At 46.4% G+C, this 21,786-nt stretch overlaps 1 protein-coding gene and 1 pseudogene across 4 annotated transcripts in view; one reads left to right on the top strand and one right to left on the bottom strand.

The window, feature by feature from the left end:
- SZT2 (SZT2 subunit of KICSTOR complex) overlaps positions 1 to 21,786 on the bottom strand; it is a 58,169-nt gene that overhangs the window by 32,011 nt on the left and 4,372 nt on the right. For 3 of the 4 annotated variants that reach the window (XM_066376064.1, XM_066376065.1, XM_066376066.1), the window contains exons 2-7: positions 10,208 to 10,333; positions 9,739 to 9,912; positions 9,276 to 9,446; positions 4,666 to 4,797; positions 3,786 to 3,927; positions 3,298 to 3,404 (exon numbers count right to left, since the gene is read on the bottom strand). In XM_066376064.1, coding sequence (XP_066232161.1) covers positions 3,298 to 3,404; positions 3,786 to 3,927; positions 4,666 to 4,797; positions 9,276 to 9,446; positions 9,739 to 9,912; positions 10,208 to 10,333 — 852 coding nt within the window. The remainder of the gene's footprint in view (positions 1 to 3,297; positions 3,405 to 3,785; positions 3,928 to 4,665; positions 4,798 to 9,275; positions 9,447 to 9,738; positions 9,913 to 10,207; positions 10,334 to 21,786) is intronic. The other variant, XM_066376067.1, reaches the window with a different exon arrangement.
- LOC136397254 (DNA replication complex GINS protein PSF1 pseudogene) lies at positions 15,809 to 16,511 on the top strand (annotated as a pseudogene).

Genomic DNA, 21,786 nt, shown 5'->3' with positions numbered 1-21,786 from the left:
AAAATAAAAATTAAAAAATAAAAAATACAGTAGGTCTGGGGTGGGTTCTGAGATTCTGCATTTTTAACCAGCTCCAAGGTGATACTGGTGTGCCAGTCTATGGACCATATTTTGAATACCATGGCTGCAGATCAGAGGTTAGCTAAATATAACCTGTGGGCCAAATTTAGCCTAACACCTACTTTTGTAAATAAAGTTTTATCGAAACACAGCCATGCCCATTCATTTTCATATTGTCCATGGCTGCTCTCATACAAGAAGAGCAGAGCAGAGTAGCTGTGACAACCCTAAGGCCTACAAAGTTTAAAATACTTACTAGCTAGTCCTTTACAGAAAATGTTTGTAGACGTACTCTTGATTCACTCAATTCTCTGGCCTCTCAGTTCCTTAACCCTCACTCCTAGAACTTTCTCTATTCCACTCAGCTGCCTGCTGGCTACATGCTGGCCCCTGGCTCGACCTGAAAGTACAGCAGTCCCCGCTTACTGGTGGTTTTGCTTTTCAAAGTTTCAGTTATAGTCAACCATGGTCCAAAAATATTAAATGAAAAACTCCAGAAATGAACAATTCTTAAGTTTTAAATTGTGTACTGCTCTGAGTAGTGTGATGAAACCTTGCTCCATCCTGCTCCATCCCACCAGGATGTGAACAATTTCTTTGTCCAGTGTATGCACACTGTATACACTAGCCTTGCCTATTAGTCACTTAATAGCCATCACAGTTATGAGATCAACAGTCAGCTCGACTGTCTCAGTATCGAAGTCCTTGTGTCCAAGTAACCTTATTTTACTTCATAATGGCCCCAAAGATCAAGAGCAGTGATGACAGTAATTTAGATATGCCAAAGAAAGCTATAAGGTACTTCTTTAAGTGAAAAGTTCTGTATGTACAGGAGAAAACATACTCTATATAGGCTTTGGTACTATCTGTGCTTCAGGTTTCCACTGGGGGTCTTGGAATGTGTGCCCTGTGGATAAGGAGGGACTACTGTACTTATCTTTCCAATTTCAATTGCCAAACTTTATCCCTCTAGGTTCCTTCCATCCCCCTTCTGCTGTTCTTGGACATTAAGACTGTCAGGCCTCCACAAATTAAAAAAAAAATTGCCGGGCCTTGAACCTCTGTTCTCTCCAAGTGTCTCAGCAGCCTCGTGCTCCTTTCTCAACCCAGCCGGGACCCTATGTTCAAGCAACTTCATCAGCATCGTTTTCAATTCCCTGGGCCTCTTCACATTTTTTCTGCTGCTATCTCAAAAACCCAACTAGGATCTGTATGGCTAAATGGGATTCCAATGGATCCAAATGGAGAAAAGCACAGTTGTGTGCTTGAAACCACATCAAACCATGATACCCAGCCCAGCTGGTTCTGCCACGCCCCCTCAGTACTGTGCCTTGCTCCCAGCTCCGGCCTCCCTCCCCTGCCAGCACTCTTCCTCAGCTCTTCTGAGAGAAATCACAGGTCCTTGGTAGAATTTATCTACATCTTCATTTCTATCTTTCTGGTCTCAAAGAAAGACGGGACCCTCTCCTGCTTCTCAATCTGTTTCTTTAGCCAACTGCTCTCCTGTTGACTTAGGCACTTGACTCCACCAGGCTAGGCTTCCTTTCCTCTCCCTTATTTCCAAGGTCTGCTTCACTTGGATTCTTAGGACATGCTTAAGTCTCTAGCTTAAAACACAAAGCAAAACAAAACAGAAAAATGCCCCCTCTCCACCCTGTGCTCCCCCTGGCTGCCATTCCCTCCACTGCCCACTCCATCCGAGTGTTCAAATCCTGTGTCAACACTTGTCCCCACTTCCCTCTCATCTAGCTGCTTTCCAACCCACTGCAATCCTTTCCCTCACCACCTCTTCACCGGCACGGCCTGAAAAAGATCCCCATGACCTCCTCATCACCAGTCCAAAGGGCACTTCTCATTCCTCATTTTACATAATCTTTCTACTGCCTCTCACCCTGTGAGCTACTTCTTTCTTCCCAGAGCTCCAAATTCTCTGCCCCCAGAATCTCCTGGCTCCCCTCTGATTATTTCCCTTCACTGTATGCTGAGCCCGCTACCTAGGAAAAACACTAGTGTTCCCCAAGATTCTTCAGGGACCCTCTTCTCTACTCAGTTATCATCTGTAGGCTGACAAATCCTAACTCTCTCTCAACTAGCACTTTCTCAGATTTACATATCCAACTGCTAACTGCTATGAATAGCTGCCATTTATTAAGTAATTATGCACCACATTAAGCACTTTAAATGCATCCTCTCACCCAGTGAGGTAGGAATTATTATAATCCCCATTTACAAATAATCCAACCAAGAAGTGAGGTGATGTGCCCAGTGTCACATAGCTCAGAAGTGGCGCCAGGATTCAGGGTAGGCATGCCTAACTCCAAAGGGCATGCTTTTAACTGCTATCCAGTTGACCCATCAAATGCAACATGCATAAACCTGGGTTCATCATCTTTTCCTCACTACACCCCAACTGTTTCCCTTTCTGTTTGCTCTGCCAGCTACCCAGACATCACTGAAGTCAGAAACCTGGTGACATCCTTAATTCTTCTCTCGCCCTCACTGCTCACCACTTGCTAATCATAAGTCATGTGGATCCTACCTCTTCATTTTCGCAATCCTATCCCCCTCTCTCTTATCCTAATTCCCCTAATTTAAGACCTAATCCTCTCTCACCTGACCATTGCAATTAATAGTCTTCTTGCCTCCATTCCTGCCCTTTATCCAGCATCAAGAGTGGCCTTTATAAAACACAAACTCAACTAGTGACTTTCCTTCTATTTATCTGTGTCACCCACAGAATTATGCTGAAACTCCTTAATACAGCAGAACCAGCTTTTCATGTTCTGGGCTATGCCTTCCCTCCAGCCTTGTTTCCCATAGTGCTCTGCCTCCTACCCCACAATCCATCAATCTAAACTGACTGCAGTTCCCTGAATATACCATTTTCCTCCTTTGCTTAAGCTCGTTTCAACTGGGTTTTTTGACCCTTGCAAACAAAACAGTAATAACTAATCAGTGAAACTGGAGCTGACTGCCAGATTTCAAATTCTGCATTCTTTTTACTGTAACACGCTGTTGCCCATATCCTAAGGAAAGAGAGCAAGACAAGAATCCTCTCCTTCACTGCCACCTGTCCTATTTTAGACATGACACCTCCCCCCACCATATACATGTAATTATGCTATTGGCTTTATCCGGGAAATCATCACCTGCAAAATAAGTAAATAAATAACTAAGCACATCCCACTCTGTGAGATGCCACACTTCTGTCTCCCCCATCCTCAGAAAAGTCGTCACCTGTACAAAGGAACAAGCCACAGTGCCACTGCGAAGCTGGTTCAGCAACGTCTCACAGACAGCAACATCCGGGACGCTGGTCACCCCATCTGTGATCACAATGATACCTGCAGCAGGAAACATCAGACTCAGCTCCGGGGACACTGACCTGTCAAAGTCAGGCACTCAACTGATGGAGCCCCGAAGACCTCAGTGTGTGCCAACATCTCCCCTTCCACCCTGCTTCCTCCTCTTGAGTGCTGGATCCCAGGGTCCTCCTAAGTGATATCCTTCTCGAGTGCTACTCCTTCCCGCTAGGATCCCTGATGGCTGTCAGAGCTATGGGCACTTGAGACATCCACTAACACACATCTAACTCTTACAAAGGAGGAAACATCCTCTCCCCTGGGACCCACTAATCTCCGGGGAACCAGCTTTGCTGACAATGCTCCCCTAGCACCCTTCCTGAATCTTCTTTCCCCAATCCCACCAACATTCCTTCTACTAACCTGCACTAGAGTTTGAGGGGAGCAACTGCAGTGCCAAGATGCCCTGACGAATCATACTGACCAGCCCAAGATCAGCTGTTACCATGGAGACTCCCATCTTCCGGCCGGGGGGCTCCCCTAAGTCTGGAGAATGGTCCTCTGCCTGGCTCACGTTACAGAAAAGAGAGAATGGGACTGATAGCATTGCTGCATCCACAGCAAAGCTTGGATGTACAGCAGCACTGCCCAGGCCAGACAGGCCCAATCTTGTGAAGACCCCAACCCCCTGACTATGCAGCCGAGCCCTGACTGTGCTCCCTCCCCTGGTGTGCGTTCAGACACGGGCCCTCACGTGGGCAGGGAGTCCAGCACCATATGAAGCACTAATCTGTACTGGAGCAGGGCTTCCCCACCCAATAAGGCCCTCTCTCCATATTTCTCTATGGCCATTTCATATAAAAGTCATGAAACACTTTATACATCAATGAAACTATGTTTCAGACACACAGGACTGCCACCTGCCTGGCTACTCCTCGGGTATCTACAGGGATGAGAGTGCACTCTAGAGAGCCCAAGGAGCTTTATCCCTGACCATACAAAATGCTAACCAGAGATCAGACCCACCCATGATCACCTCAGATCCACTGGCGGAAAATATCCAGGTCTAAAAAACACAGCAAACGGCCTTCGCATTTTCTCCAAGCAAGAATGTGTGTCTCGGGAAGAACAGCCAAGCCCTCCTCCCAACAGGGTAGCTTCCATCCCTGTCCCACTCTGCCTCCGGCTTGCAGTCCTTTTTCTGCCTTCTTTCCCCACTGCATTAGGCTGTCTCTCCTCTGTCCCCTCTGTACCTTAGCAGCTCCTTTCTAAATCACCTCTCCCTACTTTGTCACCCACATACCTGGCTCTGGGGGTCATACTGCTGCTGTAGCATGGTGGCCACCTTATCCTCAAACAGACAGAGCTGCTCATATATCTGCTGCAGGAACACTTCCCGCTGGGTAGGAACCAAAAGGCAGCCCTGGACCAGCACCTGAGAAGCACAAGGGGAAGATCAAGACATGAAGGTCAGGGGGACCCTGGGCAGTACCCCTCCTGGTCTCCCTATTTATTCTCCCGCTAGGCAATCCCACTCAAGCATGCTAATTCCACAGCCAGTTCCTCCCTTACCAGGTCACCTACTCCTTCAGTCCTCAGCCCAGGCATTCCTGATCACTGCCCCCAGGTCATCAGTCACCTTAACTGGGTTCACAACCTTCCTCTGCTTAAGGTCCTCCACACTGGGTCTCCCCATATCACCACACGGGGGCGCCAAAAGATCTTCCAGCCCCCTCCATCTTGGGCTTCCAGACTATGTCCAAAGCGGCCCCAAAACCTTTTTCACTCTTTTTTCTTGTTGCTTTCTAAGCACTGCACTCAGAGGCTGTCTAGAACATTCCTCTTTTAAGTACAAAATATTTTTCTTATTCCTCTAATGAATGCTCCTTCCTTCCCTTTACTTTCCTGCCTCAAACTGGTCAACAAGAGTTCTCAGTACACCCTTGGGGCTACCCTAACCCCAAGGGTATACTACTGTCCAACCCACAGAAAACACCCTCCACATTTGCTAGATGTTTATGTCTCTGCTCTTGTGCTTCCTTCTAGGCTCTGAAGAAAAGATTTCTCCTCCTCCTCCTTTGCCCTAAAGCTCATCTCTCCACCTAATCTCAGATCTTTTGTCTAGTATTTCCATTCTCTCTCCACGGAGTCTCTCTCTCCATTTCCTCTACTTCCAACCTAAACAAGTACCCCCACCCTAAAAATGTTGCCTATTAACCTCTGTGGTGGCCCTAGGGATCTGCCCTTTTTCTCTCCCTATCAGACTCCTCAACCTATCTCAAAAGCCCACTTCTCCCAACCTGTGAAGCTCCCTGTTCAGAACTGGGAAAGTGGGTGGGCATAGCCAGAGAGGGGAGAGGGGCAGAGGAATATAAAAGGGTGAGAGAGATGTTCACAGCTGTATGGTTTAAGAGTAAAAACTTGGTCGACTCAAGGGTCCAACAATAAAAGTTTGGCTAAATACATAATGAAAAAATATGATAAATTCAAGCAGCTATTGCCTGACCAGTGGTGGTGCAGTGGACAGAGCACTGATCTGGGATGCTGAGGTCCCAGGTTCAAACTCCGAGGTCACTGGCTTGAGTGCAGGCTCACCAGCTTGAGCGCAGGGTCACCAGTCTGAGCATGAGGATCACTGACATAATCCCATGGTTGCTGGTTTGAGCCCCACCCCTATTCCTCACACCCATCAAGGCATGTAGGAGAAGCAATCAATGAATATTTAAAGTGCCACAACTATGAGTTCATGGTTCTTATCTTTCTCCCTTCCTGTCTCTCTCATTTTCTATCTCAGTCTCTTAAAAATAAAGTCAAGCAACCATTAAAAGTCACGTTTCTAAAGAATATTTAGTGACATGGGGAAATACCCATATATATATATATATATATATATATAGAGAGAGAGAGAGAGAGAGAGAGAGAGAGAGAGAGAGAGAGAGAGATATTTTTTTTATTTTTCTGAAGTTAGAAACAGGGAGGCAGTCAGACTCCTGCATGTGCCCGACCGGGATCCACCAGGCATGCCCACCAGGGGGCGACGTTCTATCCATCTGTGGCATTGCTCCGTTGCGGCCAGAACCATTCTAGTGCCTGAGGTGGAGGCCATGGAGCCACTCTCAGTTCCGGGCCAACTTTGCTCCAATGCCTTTGCTCCTCCTGCCTTGGCTGCAGGAAGGGAAGAGAGAGACAGAGAGGAAGGAGAGAGGGAGGGGTGGAGAAGCAGATGGGCAATTCTCCTGTGTGCCCTGGCTGGGAATCGAACCCGGGACTTCCACATGCCGGGCCAACGCTCTACCGCTGAGCCAAACGGCAAGCCTTTTTTTTTTTTTTTAAGAGAGAGAGAGACAGGATGGGAGAGAGAGGGTAAGAAGCATCAAATTCATAGTTGCTTTTACTTTAGTTGTGCATAGATTGCTTCTCACACGCCCTGACCAGGACCGAGCTGGTGTCCCCTTTGTTCAAGCCAGCAACAACCAGTGACCTTTGGGCTCAGGCTGGTAAGCTTTGGGATCGCATGGATGATTCTGCCGCTTAAACCAGTGACTCTGGGCTGTGGAACCTGCACTCAAGAACCAGCAACCTCAGGGCTTTGAACGGGTGACTTCCACGTTCTGGGTCAATGCTTTAGCTATCACCAGTCAGGTAACACCCACATTATACTATAAAAAGCAGGATGTAAAACTATGTGTCTGGAGTGAGCCTCATGCTTCTCCTCTATTTGAATGACAGGTAGTGGTGAGGAAAGATAAACACATACTTGGAGACAAGGAGGAAATTCCTAAAATGTCAATAGTAGTTATTTCTGGGTGGTAATAATATGGGAGAGCTTTTTTAAAGAAAATTTTATATATATATTTTTCAAATCTCCTTCAATGCACATGTATTATAAAAGTGATTTAACTTTTTTTTTTCCTAAGAGCAGCAGGATACATCCTGAGGGAGCTGTACAGGTGGTGAGGAAGCTGGCTCAGGGCCAAGTGGCCCTGGGGACCTAACCAAGTCCTCCCCTCTCCACAGCAGCTGTCCTTGCACAGGTCTCCTCTTCTCTCAGGACGTAATAATCTTCTGTTCTCTCCAGTCTGGCATTCTTCCTGAAATCCATTTTCTTCATTGGCCACAAGCAAGTGTGATCTTCCTAGTGTACAAATCTGATCCTGTTACCATCCATTTAAAATCTTCAAAGGTTCCTTACTACCTATGGCTAATGGTTTTCATTTGCATGTTTTCTATGTGGCAGGCACTGTTTTAAGCGCTTGACATGTACTAATTCACAATATACTATTAGTACTGTTAAGATCCCCACTTTGGAGAAAAGACACAGATGTACAAAGAAGGTAAGTAACTTGCCTAAGGGCACACAGCCAATAAGCGGCACAGCCAGGAAGGAAAGTACAAGCAATGTGATTACAGACCCAGCTCTCTTTACCACACTAAATCCCCCGATCAACTCAAGTACAAGTTCTTAGCCATGACATTCAATAAGCCATGAGTTATTTCTCTAGTCTCATCTTTACCACCCCTCCCTCCTCCACATTCAGACTTTTCTGTGTCAAACTGAAGAGCATGTAGTTCCTGAGAACACCTGTGACTGAGAGCAGTTGCAAAGCTGTGTCTTCGCTTTTGCCGGTCCTTCTGCCTAGCCCATTTCTCTGTCTTTGAATGGTTAACTCAATTCTTCCTCAAGATACAGTTCAAATGTCTCTGTCCCAAAGTCTTCCCTGTCTCTACTCCAGGCTTGGCTGGATACTTCCTCACAGTGTTCCCATAGCCCCTGAGTCATAGCTTATCGGTGTCCTTATCACATTCAACTGAAATGACCTCCTTCAGTATCAGTCTCCCCCACTAAACTCTCAACTCCTCCCAAGAGGATAGGGACAGTGTTTGATTCACCTGTGTCTCCAGGACCTAGCCCAGGCTTCCGTAAGTGTTTGCCAAACCCAACCACGTGTTGAGTGATTACCTAATACCCATGCTTTCCCTGCCTTGATTATCAACGCCCACAAAGTCTGGCCTCCCTCTGGGGATGGAGCCCACATCCAGCATCCTCACAGCTGCACTAGGACAGCGCTTTAATCCAGGGCAGAGGGCTGGCATCCAGGTGTGCACCAGTTGCCTTCTTGTATATTTCAGACCCTCAAATGCTGTTCCTTGCATCCCTGTCTTTCAAAACCAGTCAGACAGCTAAGGTGACAATGTAGCCATCAGGGACAGTTTCTGGGTAAGACCCTACCAATGAGTTGAAGGTGGTTGAGAAGAGATGAGGGGAAACCGGGACATGCTTATCTAAGCCAAAAACAGATATGCCAGTGACAGACTTGGCCATTCTCCAAAAGGAGTGTCCTGTGATAGCCTGCTTGGGTGTTGGATAAGTCCTGTCATTATCTGTATGGTCAGCATTGCACCCGGCACTTCACAGGGCCCTCAGAGAAAATGACCCGCCTCTGTCCTTGGAAAAAATTACATTTCTTGGTATTTGTTATATTTCAAAAGCATAAAATTATTCTTAAAGCCCATCTTCAGGGTTAGTGCCAGGAGCCTGGACATCAGCAAATCATACAGAACTGAAGGTAGGGGGGGAGGGGGAGACACAGAGAAAACAGACACCCAGTGGCCAGAACCAGCGACTTACAGGAGAACTGAGAGAGAAGTGTGTCCAATCAATGCCAACAGCCCTAAAGCTTATGGGAAGGCTCTTTAAGACCAGAGGAATTAATTCTTTTCTTTTTCCCTTTGATGAGCCCCCTGATTCTTTTCAAGAAGAGGGAAAATCATAGAGATGGCTAAGAAACAGGTTTAAGAAACTAGTAGAGCTAGGGACTTTGGGAACAGGCAGTAGAGACAGGATAAGGTCTTGGTCACAGGACTATCAGGAATGAGGTCTGAGGGCACAAAGTTGGAGAAAGGGTGCGATACCTGGTGGGACTGCAGGCCAATAATTGAAGAGTAAGCCTGAATAGTTACGTAGATCTCAGGCTGGAAGTCGATGCAAGATCCAGGCACTCGGAGGGGCTGAAGTAGCCCGCCTAGGCAGCGGTTGAGGGCATGGAAAACTTCATCAAACAAGATCTCCCCTGTGGAATCATCCTGTGGGCAATGTACAGAGAGATCTCTCAAGGGTAAGCAAAGGCAGCCCTGAGCAGAGGGCAGAAACAAGCCGCTTCCATGGGTCAGTGGGATTGTTATCTTCAAGCTGATCGTACCCCCAACTATAGTGCCACTGTCGGACTGGGATCTGTCTTTAAACACCCACCATTCCTTTACAGTCTGCTTTCTTTCCACAACGGAAACTTAGAGCATTTTTCATTTCCCCAAAGGTTCTCCCTCTCCTCCTTACCCTCACCCCCTCCCTAGTCCCAGTCTCGCCCTAGCCTCTTACCACAATACCAGTAGACGGGCTAAGGTCCAGCTCAATGACAAATCGATACTGCCAAGCCAAGAAGGTGACCCGGGTGGATGGTACAAGGAGGAATGGCCTTGGGACCACTGGTTCATCTGGCTGCCACCCAGGGGGCAGAACACTGAGGACTTCCAACTCCTGCTCGGACTGAAGCTAACAATTAGGGTGAAAAGGAAAGGATCAAAGAAGAGTCACCCCTTTCTTCCCAGGACTTGAACTTTCATATCCAAAATGACACACCATTGGCTCCACCACCCGCAACTCACATGTACTCTTCCTTATCTGGAAAATTATGAAACAAAATTTCCCCTGTGGAATCATCTTATGGGCCAAGTCATTTGCCCCTCTCAGTTAATCTCCCCCACTGTCTCTTTCCAGTACCCTCTTAAAAACAAAAAACAGATGTCCTGAGTCAGCCCCTCGCAACCTGTACGTCTCTGGGCCTCACCAACATCTCCTGGGGTGTGGCCTGGACTGTTTGATGCAGGTGATTGAGGAACCAAGCCAGGCGAACATTTCGGGAGATTCGATAATCCTTTTTCATCAGTAGGAACACCTGCCCAGCTTCTTCCACCTGGGGACAAAGAGACAATAAATTCATAAAAAATCACCAAGTTCCTCATAAACACAGATCACTGTGCTGGTAACTTGTCCAAGGAACTCACAATCCGTAAGTGAGAGGCAAGGCAATAGAGGGGAGAAGATGACTGCGCCCCCACGCAAGCTGTCCCCAAGCGTAAGGCCACCGCAGAGCCGGGCAGGTCCACACTGGGTTTGGTAGAGGAACCGCGGAGCCCGAGTGCGTTGGGCCACTCCCATTTATTAGATTCTGGCAACAGCAGGTGGGCAAACAGGCACAGGAAAACTGCTGCTCACAGCAGTGGGTAAGCAAAGAGGAAAATTCACCCCTCCCGGTGGCTGGCAAGGGAACAGGAAAATGACCCCTCACAGTGGTGAGCAAGTGACCTGCTCCAAGGGAAAGTACCCAAGGCCTTATATAGGCCACACACACACACACACACACACACACACACACACACGCACACGTGCGGACTCTGCTAAGTGCTCATACACTAATCATGAAAGTGCAAATGAGCAAGCCTAACACAGAGGTTTTCCCAACACCAAAGATTCAACTCATAGCTCTTTGCTCCCATTCTCCTTGCAGATTTCTGTGTTGATGAAGTGACCATCACACATTATCAAATGTTTATGTGAGGCCCTGGCCAGTTGGCTCAGCGGTAGAGCGTCGGCCTGGCGTGCGGGGGACCTGGGTTCGATTCCCGGCCAGAGCACATAGGAGAAGCGCCCATTTGCTTCTCCACCCCCCTCCCCTCCTTCCTCTCTGTCTCTCTCTTCCCCTCCCGCAGCCAAGGCTCCATTGGAGCAAAGATGGCCCGGGTGCTGGGGATGGCTCCTTGGCCTCTGCCCCAGGCGCTAGAGTGGCTCTGGTCTCGGCAGAGCGATGCCCCGGAGGGGCAGAGCATCGCCCCCTGGTGGGCAGAGCGGTGCCCCTGGTGGGTATGCCGGGTGGATCCTGGTCGGGTGCATGCGGGAGTCTGTCTGACTGTCTCTCCCCGTTTCCAGCTTCAGGAAAAAAAAATGTTTATGTGAGTTTCTCCTATAAACTAGCCTAAGCCAGGCAGGTTCACACTGAATTTGGGCAGACGGTAGAACAGGGGTCAGGAACCTTTTTGGCTGAGAGAGCCATGAACGCCACATATTTTAAAATGTAATTCTGGCCCTGGCCGGTTGGCTCAGTGGTAGAGCGTCGGCCTGGTGTGCAGGAGTCCCGGGTTCGATTCCCGGCCAGGGCACACAGGAGAAGCACCCATCTGCTTCTCCACCCCTCCCCCTCTCCTTCCTCTCTGTCTCTCTCTTCCCCTCCTGCAGCCGAGGCTCCATTGGAGCAAAGATGGCCTGGGCGCTGGGGATGGCTCTGTGGCCTCTGCCTCAGGCGCTAGAATGACTCTGGTTGCAACAGAGCGATGCCCTAGAGGGGCAGAACATCGCCCCCTGGTGGGCAAGCTGGTGGATCCCCGTCGGGCGCATGCGGGAGTCTGTCTCACTGCCTCCCGGTTTCCAGCTTCGGAAAAATGAAAAAAAAAAAGTCATTCTGTGAGAACCATACAACGACCTGTGTACATTAGGCATTATCCAATAAAAATTTGGTGTTGTCCCGGTGGACGGCTGTGATTGGCTCCAGCCACCAGCAACCATGAACATGAGTGGTAGGAAATGAATGAATTGTAAAACATGAGAATTTTTTATATTTTTAACGTTATTATTATTATTTTTATTAAAGATTTGTCTGCAAGCCAGATGCAGCCATCAAAAGAGCCACATCTGGCTCTCGAGCCATAGGTTCCCGGCCCCTCTGGTAGAGGAACTGCAGAGCCAGAAAGCATTGGGCCATTCCCGTTTATTGGAAGTTTGTGGAAATTGGCGAGTGGATAAGCAAAGGAAAATGGCTTTTGGCAGCAGAAGGCAAGCAATTATAAAAACCACCCCTCACAGTGGTGGCTGAGGGACTCAGGGTACCGTACCTCTCAGAGAGTGATCTGAGAGAATCCTCACTGAGGGAAAGCACCCACAGCTTTTCACAGACACAGGTGGCTTTCTGCCATGTGCTCACGCAATAATCATGCAAAGTGCTTGCAGCTGGGAAACCAGCAAGCAAGCCTAACCGCAGCTGTTTTCCCCACACTCTTTGAGAACAGGGATTGTATCTTGTTTTATGCTTGTGTCCCTGTGCTTGTCAAACTGCTTAAAATAGAGCAGACACTCAATAATGCCAGACAGTTCTTCCCAATAATCCTGGACTACAGCAGGAACCAGAGGAATCTTCACTGAGTGAATGGTAAGCCTGCCAAATACCTCAAAATCAAACTTCTGACCCTGGCAGGTTGGCTCAGTGGATAGAGTTGGCCAGGCATGCGGAAGTCCTGGGTTCAATTTCTGGTCAGGGCACACATAAGAAACAACCATCTGCTTCTCTTCTCTTCCCTCTCTCCCTTGTCTCTCTCTTCCTCTCTTGCAGCCAGTGGCTCGAGTGACTCAAGCATTGGTCCCAAACGGGGGATAGCTGGGTGGGTCTCAGTTGGGGCGCATGCAGGAGTCTGTCTCTCTGTCTCCTCTCTCACTTAAAATAAAAATCAAACTTCTTTTGTATGTGTGACAGAGACAGACACAGAGAGGGACAGATAGGGACAAACAGACAAGGGAGAGAGATGAGAAGCATCAATTCTTTGTTGCAGCACTTTAGTTGTTCATTGATTGCTTTCTCATGTGCCCTGACTGGGGGGCTACAGCAGAGAGAGGGACCCTTTGCTCAAGCTAGTGACCTTGGGCTCAAGCCAGCGAGCTTGGGGTCATGCCTATGATCCCAGGTCCAAGCTAGCGACCCCTACGCTCAAGCCAGATGAGCCTGCGCCCAAGCTGGTGACCTCAGGGCCTCAAACCTGGGTCCTCTGTTTCCCAGTCCAACACTCTATTCACTACGCCACCGCCTGGTCAGGCAAAACATCAAACTTCAGTAGGTCAACAATCCCCCACCACACATTTGACAGTGAACAACACTTTAGTTCCTTCCTCCATTGCCTCACGGGGATTTGGTTCAACATCCTGACAAGCATCAGTTCCCTTGCCCATGTCCTCATCCTTACTACAGTAGCCCTGCCAAACATTAACGCAGGATGAAGTTGACATTCTCCCTCATCCATTCATATACCATACCAGCTGCTCATTGACAGGAAGAAAGTTGTCACCTCTGGCAGGCCTTTACCAAGCCTTTCACTTGTCTCCCTGTTAAGCAACCTTTCCTGTTCCCCTTAGTAGGTTTTCCAACTCAAATCCCACAGTCCTTGCAGATATAGGTGCCTACTGTTTCATGTAGAAAATACGTTGGCCTGACCTGTGGTGCCACAGTGGACAAAGCATCAACCTGGAATGCTGAGGTTGCTGGTTTGAAACCCTGGGCTTCCTGCTCCTCCCTCCACCCTTCTCTCTCCACCCACCTCTCTAAAATGAATAAATAAATAAAAATAAATTAAAAAGAAAATAAGTTGCCTGACCAGGCAGGCAGTGGTGCAGTGGATAGTGTCAGCCTGGGATGCTGAGGACCCAGGCTTCAGACCCCGACGTGGCTTGAATGCAGGCTCATCCGGCTTGAGCAAGGGATCACAGACATGACCCCATGGTCGCTGGCTTGAGCCCAAAGGTGGCTGGCCTGAAGCCCAAGGATGCTGGCCTGAGCAAGAAAATAAGGGTCAGCTGGTCTGAACTGCCTCGATGTTTCCTCCTGATTAATCCTTACCTGTAACAATCCTTTACTCTCTTACTCTTGTCTCAGACTAAAAGATTACTCTCCTGCTCTTCTAGACAAATTTCTCCTCCTGTGACTCTGACAAGGAAGGGGAAAAGGCCAGGCTGTGAGGATTAGAGAGAGTGGTAAAGAAATGCAAAGTTAGTGACTGCCTGTTGAGAAATGTGGTGTTGAAAGGAAGCAGTTTTTTCCCCCCAAATGGGGAAATATGCATGGAGAAGAGATCAAAATAGCTCTGGAGAAGCAATTACTAGAGAGTGCCTAAAGTCAGAAGAGTATGAAGAGCAGAGATGCAATAACTAAAGGTGATGTCTTTCTTCTCTAAGATAGAGGACAAGTACAAAAAGATAAAAGCAGATACGGGAAGTAACAGGGATGCAAGTAGAAAGCAAAAAGAAAAGGAACTCATATTTTATTGAACACCTAAAATATATTCAACAGTAAAACTATAGAGGTCAAGTGCAAGAATTTCAGATTCAGACAGCCTAGGTTTGAATCTCAGTTCAGCCGCTTATTAGCTGTGTGATTGTGGAAAAGGCACTTAACCTCTTTAAAGCTGTGTCCTCATTGGTAGAATGGAGATAATCCTAATATCTATCTAATAGTTCTGTTTTGTAGATTAAGGAAAATCAGGGATATGAAGTACTCAGCACAGGGCTGGCACTTCATACAATTTAACTATTAAAGGTTACCACCACTAGGGTCGGTACATAGGTAAGCTCATTCAGTCTTCACACAAACCATTTAGCAGAAGAAAACGGAGATCCAAAAAAGTGACTTAACATGATTAATAGGTATAGTGTCAGAAGTCAAATCCAGGACTGATAAATTGAAAAGCTCATTGACTGGTAGTGAAAAATGAATATAACTGCGTGCGGAGGACCCGGGTTCGATTCCCGGCCAGGGCACATAGGAGAAGCGCCCATTTGCTTTTCCACCCCTCCGCCGCGCTTTCCTCTCTGTCTCTCTCTTCCCCTCCCGCAGCCAAGGCTCCATTGGAGCAAAGATGGCCCGGGCGCTGGGGATGGCTCTGTGGCCTCTGCCCCAGGTGCTAGAGTGGCTCTGGTCGTAACATGGCGACGCCCAGGATGGGCAGAGCATCGCCCCCTGGTGGGCAGAGCGTAGCCCCATGGTGGGCGTGCCGGGTGGATCCTGGTCGGGCGCATGCGGGAGTCTGTCTGACTGTCTCTCCCTGTTTCCAGCTTCAGAAAAACGTAAAAAAAAAAAAAAAAAAAAAAAAATGAATATAACTAGGGTCTTAAGAACAGAAAAGATTTAAAGTGGTCACAAGAAGGAACATGATGAGTTTACAAGCAGAAGGATACTCTGACATAATCAGAATGACAAAAAGTTAATTTACACAATGATTTGATGTGTAGTTCAGCATTATCTTGTGTTGTCTCTACACCATCTAGGATCACAGGTTGGGGAATTCTACTATTATACTGCCTCCATATTCTGGGCTGAGTAGACCCTGGCTAAAATTTTGGCTTTTATCCTGAGTTAGGTCAAGCAACCTAACTCTTTTGTTTAGCAGGAGAGTAATATATCTGCATTAAAAAAATTCCCTCTGGATTTTGGAGAAGGGTAGAGGCAATGGCACCGCACATATCATGGTTGGGGCGGGGCTGAGAGGCTGGCTTGCTGCACTTGGTCAGGTCCCTTCCCTGAGTACTCAGCATCCTCTGGCAGCAGTGGCCTGAACCACAGAGGACTCTGGCCAGAATGGGAGCCCCCAGGAGCTGGAGCCGCAGCAGAGTTAGTTCCCTTTGCTCCCACCCAGGCTTTCCGATTTTCCCCAAGGCTGGAAATCCAATATGGATCACGCTCTAAAAATGATGTTTTAAAGGGTTATTATAAGAACAAAAAGAAAAAGAAGAGTGGACTCAGGCAAGTTCTGGAGGAGATGAAAGCTTTATATGAACAAAACCAGTCTGATGTGAATGAAGCAAAGTCAGTCAGACAAAGTGATCTGATACCAACCATCAAATTTCGACACTGTTCTTTGCTAAGAGATCGTGAGGGCACTGTAGCATACTTATATGACCGATTGCTTCGAATTAGAGGGCTCAGGTGGGAATACGGCAGTGTTTTGCCAAATGTTTTACAATTTCACATGTCTGCTGAAGAAATGGAATGGTTCAATCATTATAAAAAGTCTCTTGCTACTTCCATGTGGTCACTGGGAGAAGAAGGTTTGGATATTACACAGGATATGAAACCTCTGAAAAGCCTATATACTTAAGTACAATGTCTAAAAGGCTATGGAGAACTTGAAGTTGATGACGGTACTTCAGTTCTATTAAAAAAAAAAAAAGCCAGCACTTGGTAGAAGTGTGAGCAGCTGACTAAACAAGGTATTCTAGAGCACGTGCTATGGTCAACTAATTTGGAGGCACTGCCAAGCTTCCCTGTGGTGCCAGGCTGAACCCACCCACACAAACCTCAACACCTCCTTCTCCACACTCCCTTGCCCCTGCCTCTCTTCGGTTTTAAAAGTTACAGACATACTTTAATATGACCAGGAATATTTAGCTGAGATTGGCTTTTCTATTGTATAGGATTTCTCCTCTTTTTTTGTAATCTGCACCTATATGATTCCTACAGTTACAAAAAAAAAAAAAAAAATCCCTCTGGCTGGCATGTGATTCAGAAAGTTTCCCTAATGATCATAGGAAATGACAGTAGTCTAGGCGAGCTACTTGAAGCAGCCACTGTAAGCTGTTTGAGACTGGTCCCCGAGGAGACAAGGAGCTGTGCTACAATGTAAACCACCACAGCCTTTCACTGAGAAAGTCTGGTTATGAAAAAAAGAACAAGAGTCAGCTTGAACTAAACTTGGAGACAAGTGAGCTTAGCTGCATTTTAAGGGAGCTTTAGAATAAGATAAACAAAAACTGGTGATTAATTGAAAGTGAGAAAAAAGTGACAAAAAGGAAGGTGTCAAGGATGACTAAGGTAGCATCAGAAACCAGATAGTGGCAGAATAATTTCCAGGTTAGCTGAAAAAACCGATATAGTTATTTACCTTCTCTTCTAACCAAACCCCTCAAAAGGCCCCACCAAATTATAGTCTTATTGCCAAGCTCCTAAAACAGAAAAGGGGTCTACTGACAATGAAAGAAATCGCAGCAATCACTAGTCCTCTCTTTCTCTCACCTAGGGTCTGAGAGTGGGATACTCTCATAAATCAGGTAACCTCTTCCTCAGGATTGACTGAGTTGGTTGGTGTGGGTTTGATAATTAACAACCAACTCTTGTCTGTGAGTTGACTATGCTGGATCCCTGCCAGTGTTCTTATCTATAAAGAAAAAAAAAAAAAAAAAAAAAAAGTAAGCCTGACCAGGCAGTGGCACAGTGGATAGAGCGTTGAGCTGGGACAGGAAGGACCCGGGTTCGAGACCCCGAGGTCACCAGCTTGAGCGCAGGCTCATCTGGTTTGAGCAAGGCTCACCAGCTTGAGCCCAAGGTCACTGGCTCAAGCAAGGGGTCACTGTCTGCTGTAGCCCCCCAGTCAAGGCACATATGAGAAAACAATCAATGAACAACCAAGGTGCCGCAACAAAGAATTGATGTTTCTCACCTCTCTCCCTTCCTGGCTGTCTGTCCCTATCTGTCCCTCTGTCTGACTCTGTCACCAAAAAAAAAAAAAAAAAAAAAAGGAAAAAAAAGGCTGGGGCTCAGAGTATTATCAGAACAGGAACACTATCCCATTTCAGCAGTCTATTCTGTTTATCACTGCAGTAGAGCCTAGTGCTGTGCCTGGCATATAGAATGCTCAATACAATTCTGCTGAATAAGTGAATTTACTGTATGTTCTAAGCAAAGCAAACTTGACATTTAGAAAGAATAATAGGGTGAGAAAAATCTTAACTTTTTTTTGTGACAGAGACAGAGAGAGGGACAAATAGGGACAGACAGACAAGAAGGCAGAGAGATGAGAAGCATCAATTCTTCACTGCTGCTCTTTAGTTTGTTCATTGCTTTCTCATGTGCTTTGCGGGTGGGGGCAGAGGCTACAGCAGAGCTAGTGACTCTTTGCTCAAGCCAGTGACCTTGGGCTTCGAGCCAGCGACCAAGGGGTCATGTCTATGATCCCATGTTCAAGCCAGTGACCCCACGCTTAAGCCAGCAACTTTGGGATTTCGAACCTGGGTCCTCTGCGTCCCAGTCTGACACTATCCACTGCACCACCGACTAATCAGGCAACACTACTCTTGATACTATTTCCCTTTTGTTCTTCTTTGTTAGTTAAAAACTTTTTTCAAATGCCAGGTTGTTTCAGTTATTCAAGGAAACACTAAGGAAAGGAGTTTTGGCCTATGTGGGGTTAGAGTTAAATGGGTGGAGAGTACATGTCCATAATTCATCATTAATAAGGACAGTTGGGGACATCTGGTCATTCTGTCTTCTAGGACTAAAATCTTGGCAATTCTGGGTTTAATAAATGAATCTTTCCACAATGTCCTGAACTGTTAGGTATCCCTGCTGGGCATTCACAAAGCAGTCAATAGTTCTTCATAGCACTCACTAAATTCTTTACAATAAAAGAATTTATGTATTTTTAACTTTTTAATTTATTTTTTCAAATTGTAAGATAAAGTTTTTTAGAAAGTTACAGAGGTAGTAGAAATGAGCCAGCTGGGTGTGTAGGCTCAGGGAATAAGTTACAGAAGCAAAAGAAGGGCATTTAGGACAGAGAAAGGCAAAGGTAAACACCCTGGGAGTAGGGGGGAGGGAGAGTGTGCTATTTATGTACCTTTTTATTTTTACAGAGACAGAGAGAGAGTCAGAGAGAGGGATAGATAGGGACAGACAGACAGGAATGGAGAGAGAGGAGATGCATCAATCATCAGTTTTTTGTTGCGACACCTTAGTTGTTCATTGATTGCGTTCCTCATATGTGCCTTGACCGCGGGGCTACAGCAGACCAAGTAACCCCTTGTTCAAACCAGCGACCTTGGTTCCAAGCTGGTGAGCTTTGCACAAACCAGATGAGCCCACACTCAAGCTAGCGACTTCGGGGTCTCGAACCTGGGTCCTCCATGTCCCAATTCGACGCTCTATCCACTGCACCACCGCCTCATCAGGCTATTTATGTACTTTTTAAAGTTTGTTTCCCCTAAAACAGGGGTAGTCAACCTTTTTATACCTACCGCCCACTTTTGTGTCTCTGTTAGTAGTAAAATTTTCTAACTGCCCACCGGTTCCAGAGTAATAGTGATTTATAAAGTAGGGAAGTAACTTTACTTTTTAAAATTTACAAAGCAGAGTTACAGCAAGTTAAAGCATACAATAATAATTACTTACCAAGTACTTTATGTCAGATTTTCACTAAGTTTGGCAGAATAAATCTTTATAAAACAACTTACTATAGTTAAATCTATCTTTTTATTTATACTTTGGTTGCTCCGCTACCGCCCACCATAAAAGCTGGAATGCCCACTAGTGGGCCGTAGGGACCGGGTTGACTACCATTGCCCTAAAAGTTCAGAAGCTCAAGGGCAGTAGGGGCTGTGTTTATGTATTGTTCTTTGCTGTATCCCTAGCAACTAGCACAGTCAAGGAGCACTAGGTGTTTAAATTATTTGTTGAATAAATGTATGAAAGAGAAATTGCTCTCACAATCAATTTACCAGTTTTTTGTGTGTTTTTTTTTCTGAAGCTGGAAACAGGGAGAGACAGGCAGACTCCCGCATGTGCCCCACCCGGATCCACACAGCACGCCCACCAGGGGCCACACTCTGCCCACCAGGGGGCGATGCTCTGCCCCTCCGGGGCGTCGCACTGTTGCGACCAGAGCCACTCTAGCGCCTGGGGCAGAGGCCAAGGAGCCATCCCCAGCGCCCGGGCCATCCTTTGCTCCAATGGAGCCTCGGCTGCAAGAGGGGAAGAGAGAGACAGAGAGGAAGGAGAGGGGGAGGGATGGAGAAGCAGATGGGCACTTCTCCTGTGTGCCCTGGCCGGGAATCAAACCCGGGACTTCTGCACGCCAGGCCGACACTCTACCACTGAGCCAACCGGCCAGGGCCAATTTACCAGTTATTTTTAAGTTTTCACTTTTATTAACATCTGCTCTTTGTTGTTCAAGAATTTCCATCCTTCCTTATCCATCCACTTTATGGAAAACCTAGCCTATTCTATTGTTTGGATTTTTCCTTGGCTTGCATGAAACCAGTTTTTTCACTATTCTGTTCTTTTCTAGTATTATTTTCTTTTTTTGCTGTTCTTGGAATGGGGGGGGGGTGTTCTAACAGATTTGTTTTAAAAGAAAGCGTGGCACCAGTGGTGGCATAATGGGTAGAGTATCCAACTGGAATCCTGAAGTCTCGGTTCAAAACCCCAAGGTCACTGGGTTGAGCATAGGCTCACCAGTTTGAGCTTGGGGTTGCTGGCTTGATCACTGAAATGATACCATGGTTGCTGGCTTGAGCTCAAGGTCACTGGCTTGGGCAAGGGGTCACTGGCTCGCTTGGAGCCCCCTGGCCAATACACATATGAGAAGCAATTAATGAACAACTATAATGTACTGCAAGGACGAGTTGATGCTTCTCATCTCTCTCCGTTTGTCTCTGCCATATTAAAAAATAATAATAATTTTTTTTAAAATGTGTGATTTGATAGCTGAGACTATGGGCTTGAGCTTTAGTTCCTCCTCTATATAATATCACCAGCTACCCCAATGGTATGTGAAAGCATAAATGCAAACATCAGTATAATAACAAGTCATCAATCAGTTGCTTCTTAATCTATCAAACATCTGATGACAGCCCTGAATCTTTGTTTTTCCAAAATAAACATCTCCAGATTCTCTAAGTATGTCTCAAATGGCACGGCTTCAAATTTCATAATTTTATCTTATATGCCTTTGAACCCTGGCTGATTGATTTCTCAACTGAAAATGTGGGGCCAGAATGAAACACAATACCCAGGTGAGGGCAGATTCCCCTAGGTCCTATTTACATACCATACTCAGGAAACCTCCATGACTTTTCTCACTGTGCTGCCATTCAGACACCCCCCCTTCATTCTGTCCTCATGTAGCTGGCTTTTTTGAAGCACATACAATTATTCAATTAGTCCTATTATATTGGATAAATTCGGTCTGTTATTCTATTGTGAAGCATTGAGGGCTGTTTTGTCATCTAGTGAATCTCTTTCCAGCTTAATTTCCTATTAATTTGATCAGAATGCCAGCAAATCCTCATCCAAGTCCAAAGAGGACAAAGGCAAGGTAAGCATGCAATCATTCATCAGCCAACAAATTTACGGAGAGCCACCACTGGGCTAGCTCTTAAAGAAACAATGAAAAGCAAAAATTGGCATTCTCTACTCTTCTAAATTTTACCCAATGGAGAAAAATAAATAAATCAAATAATTACTCTAATTATTGTATTATTATAAACAAAGTATGGTCACAAAAGGATAAGAATGTGGCTCTATGATAGCATGTAACCAAGTAACCCATCCCAGGCTAGAATCTTAGGAGAAAGTGACACTGAAGTTTGAGCAGGATTTGTTGAGGAGGGAAAGAGGGATAAACCAGATGGAGGGTATACACGAGCATGGCGCTGTAAGAAAACTTTCTTCAGTTAGTAAGCTGCTTAAGTACATTACTATTCAGCTTCCATTTCTCCACCTTGTCTCATAAGTTATTTTGAATGATGTACTGACCATCCAAGGCCAAGACAAAGTCTAGTTTA

This window comes from Saccopteryx leptura, chromosome 3 (assembly GCF_036850995.1).
Source record: "Saccopteryx leptura isolate mSacLep1 chromosome 3, mSacLep1_pri_phased_curated, whole genome shotgun sequence".
Taxonomy (NCBI): Eukaryota; Metazoa; Chordata; class Mammalia; order Chiroptera; family Emballonuridae; genus Saccopteryx; species Saccopteryx leptura.
The sequence above is the reverse complement of the archived record's forward strand: the minus strand, read 5'-3'. Positions and strand labels throughout refer to the sequence as shown.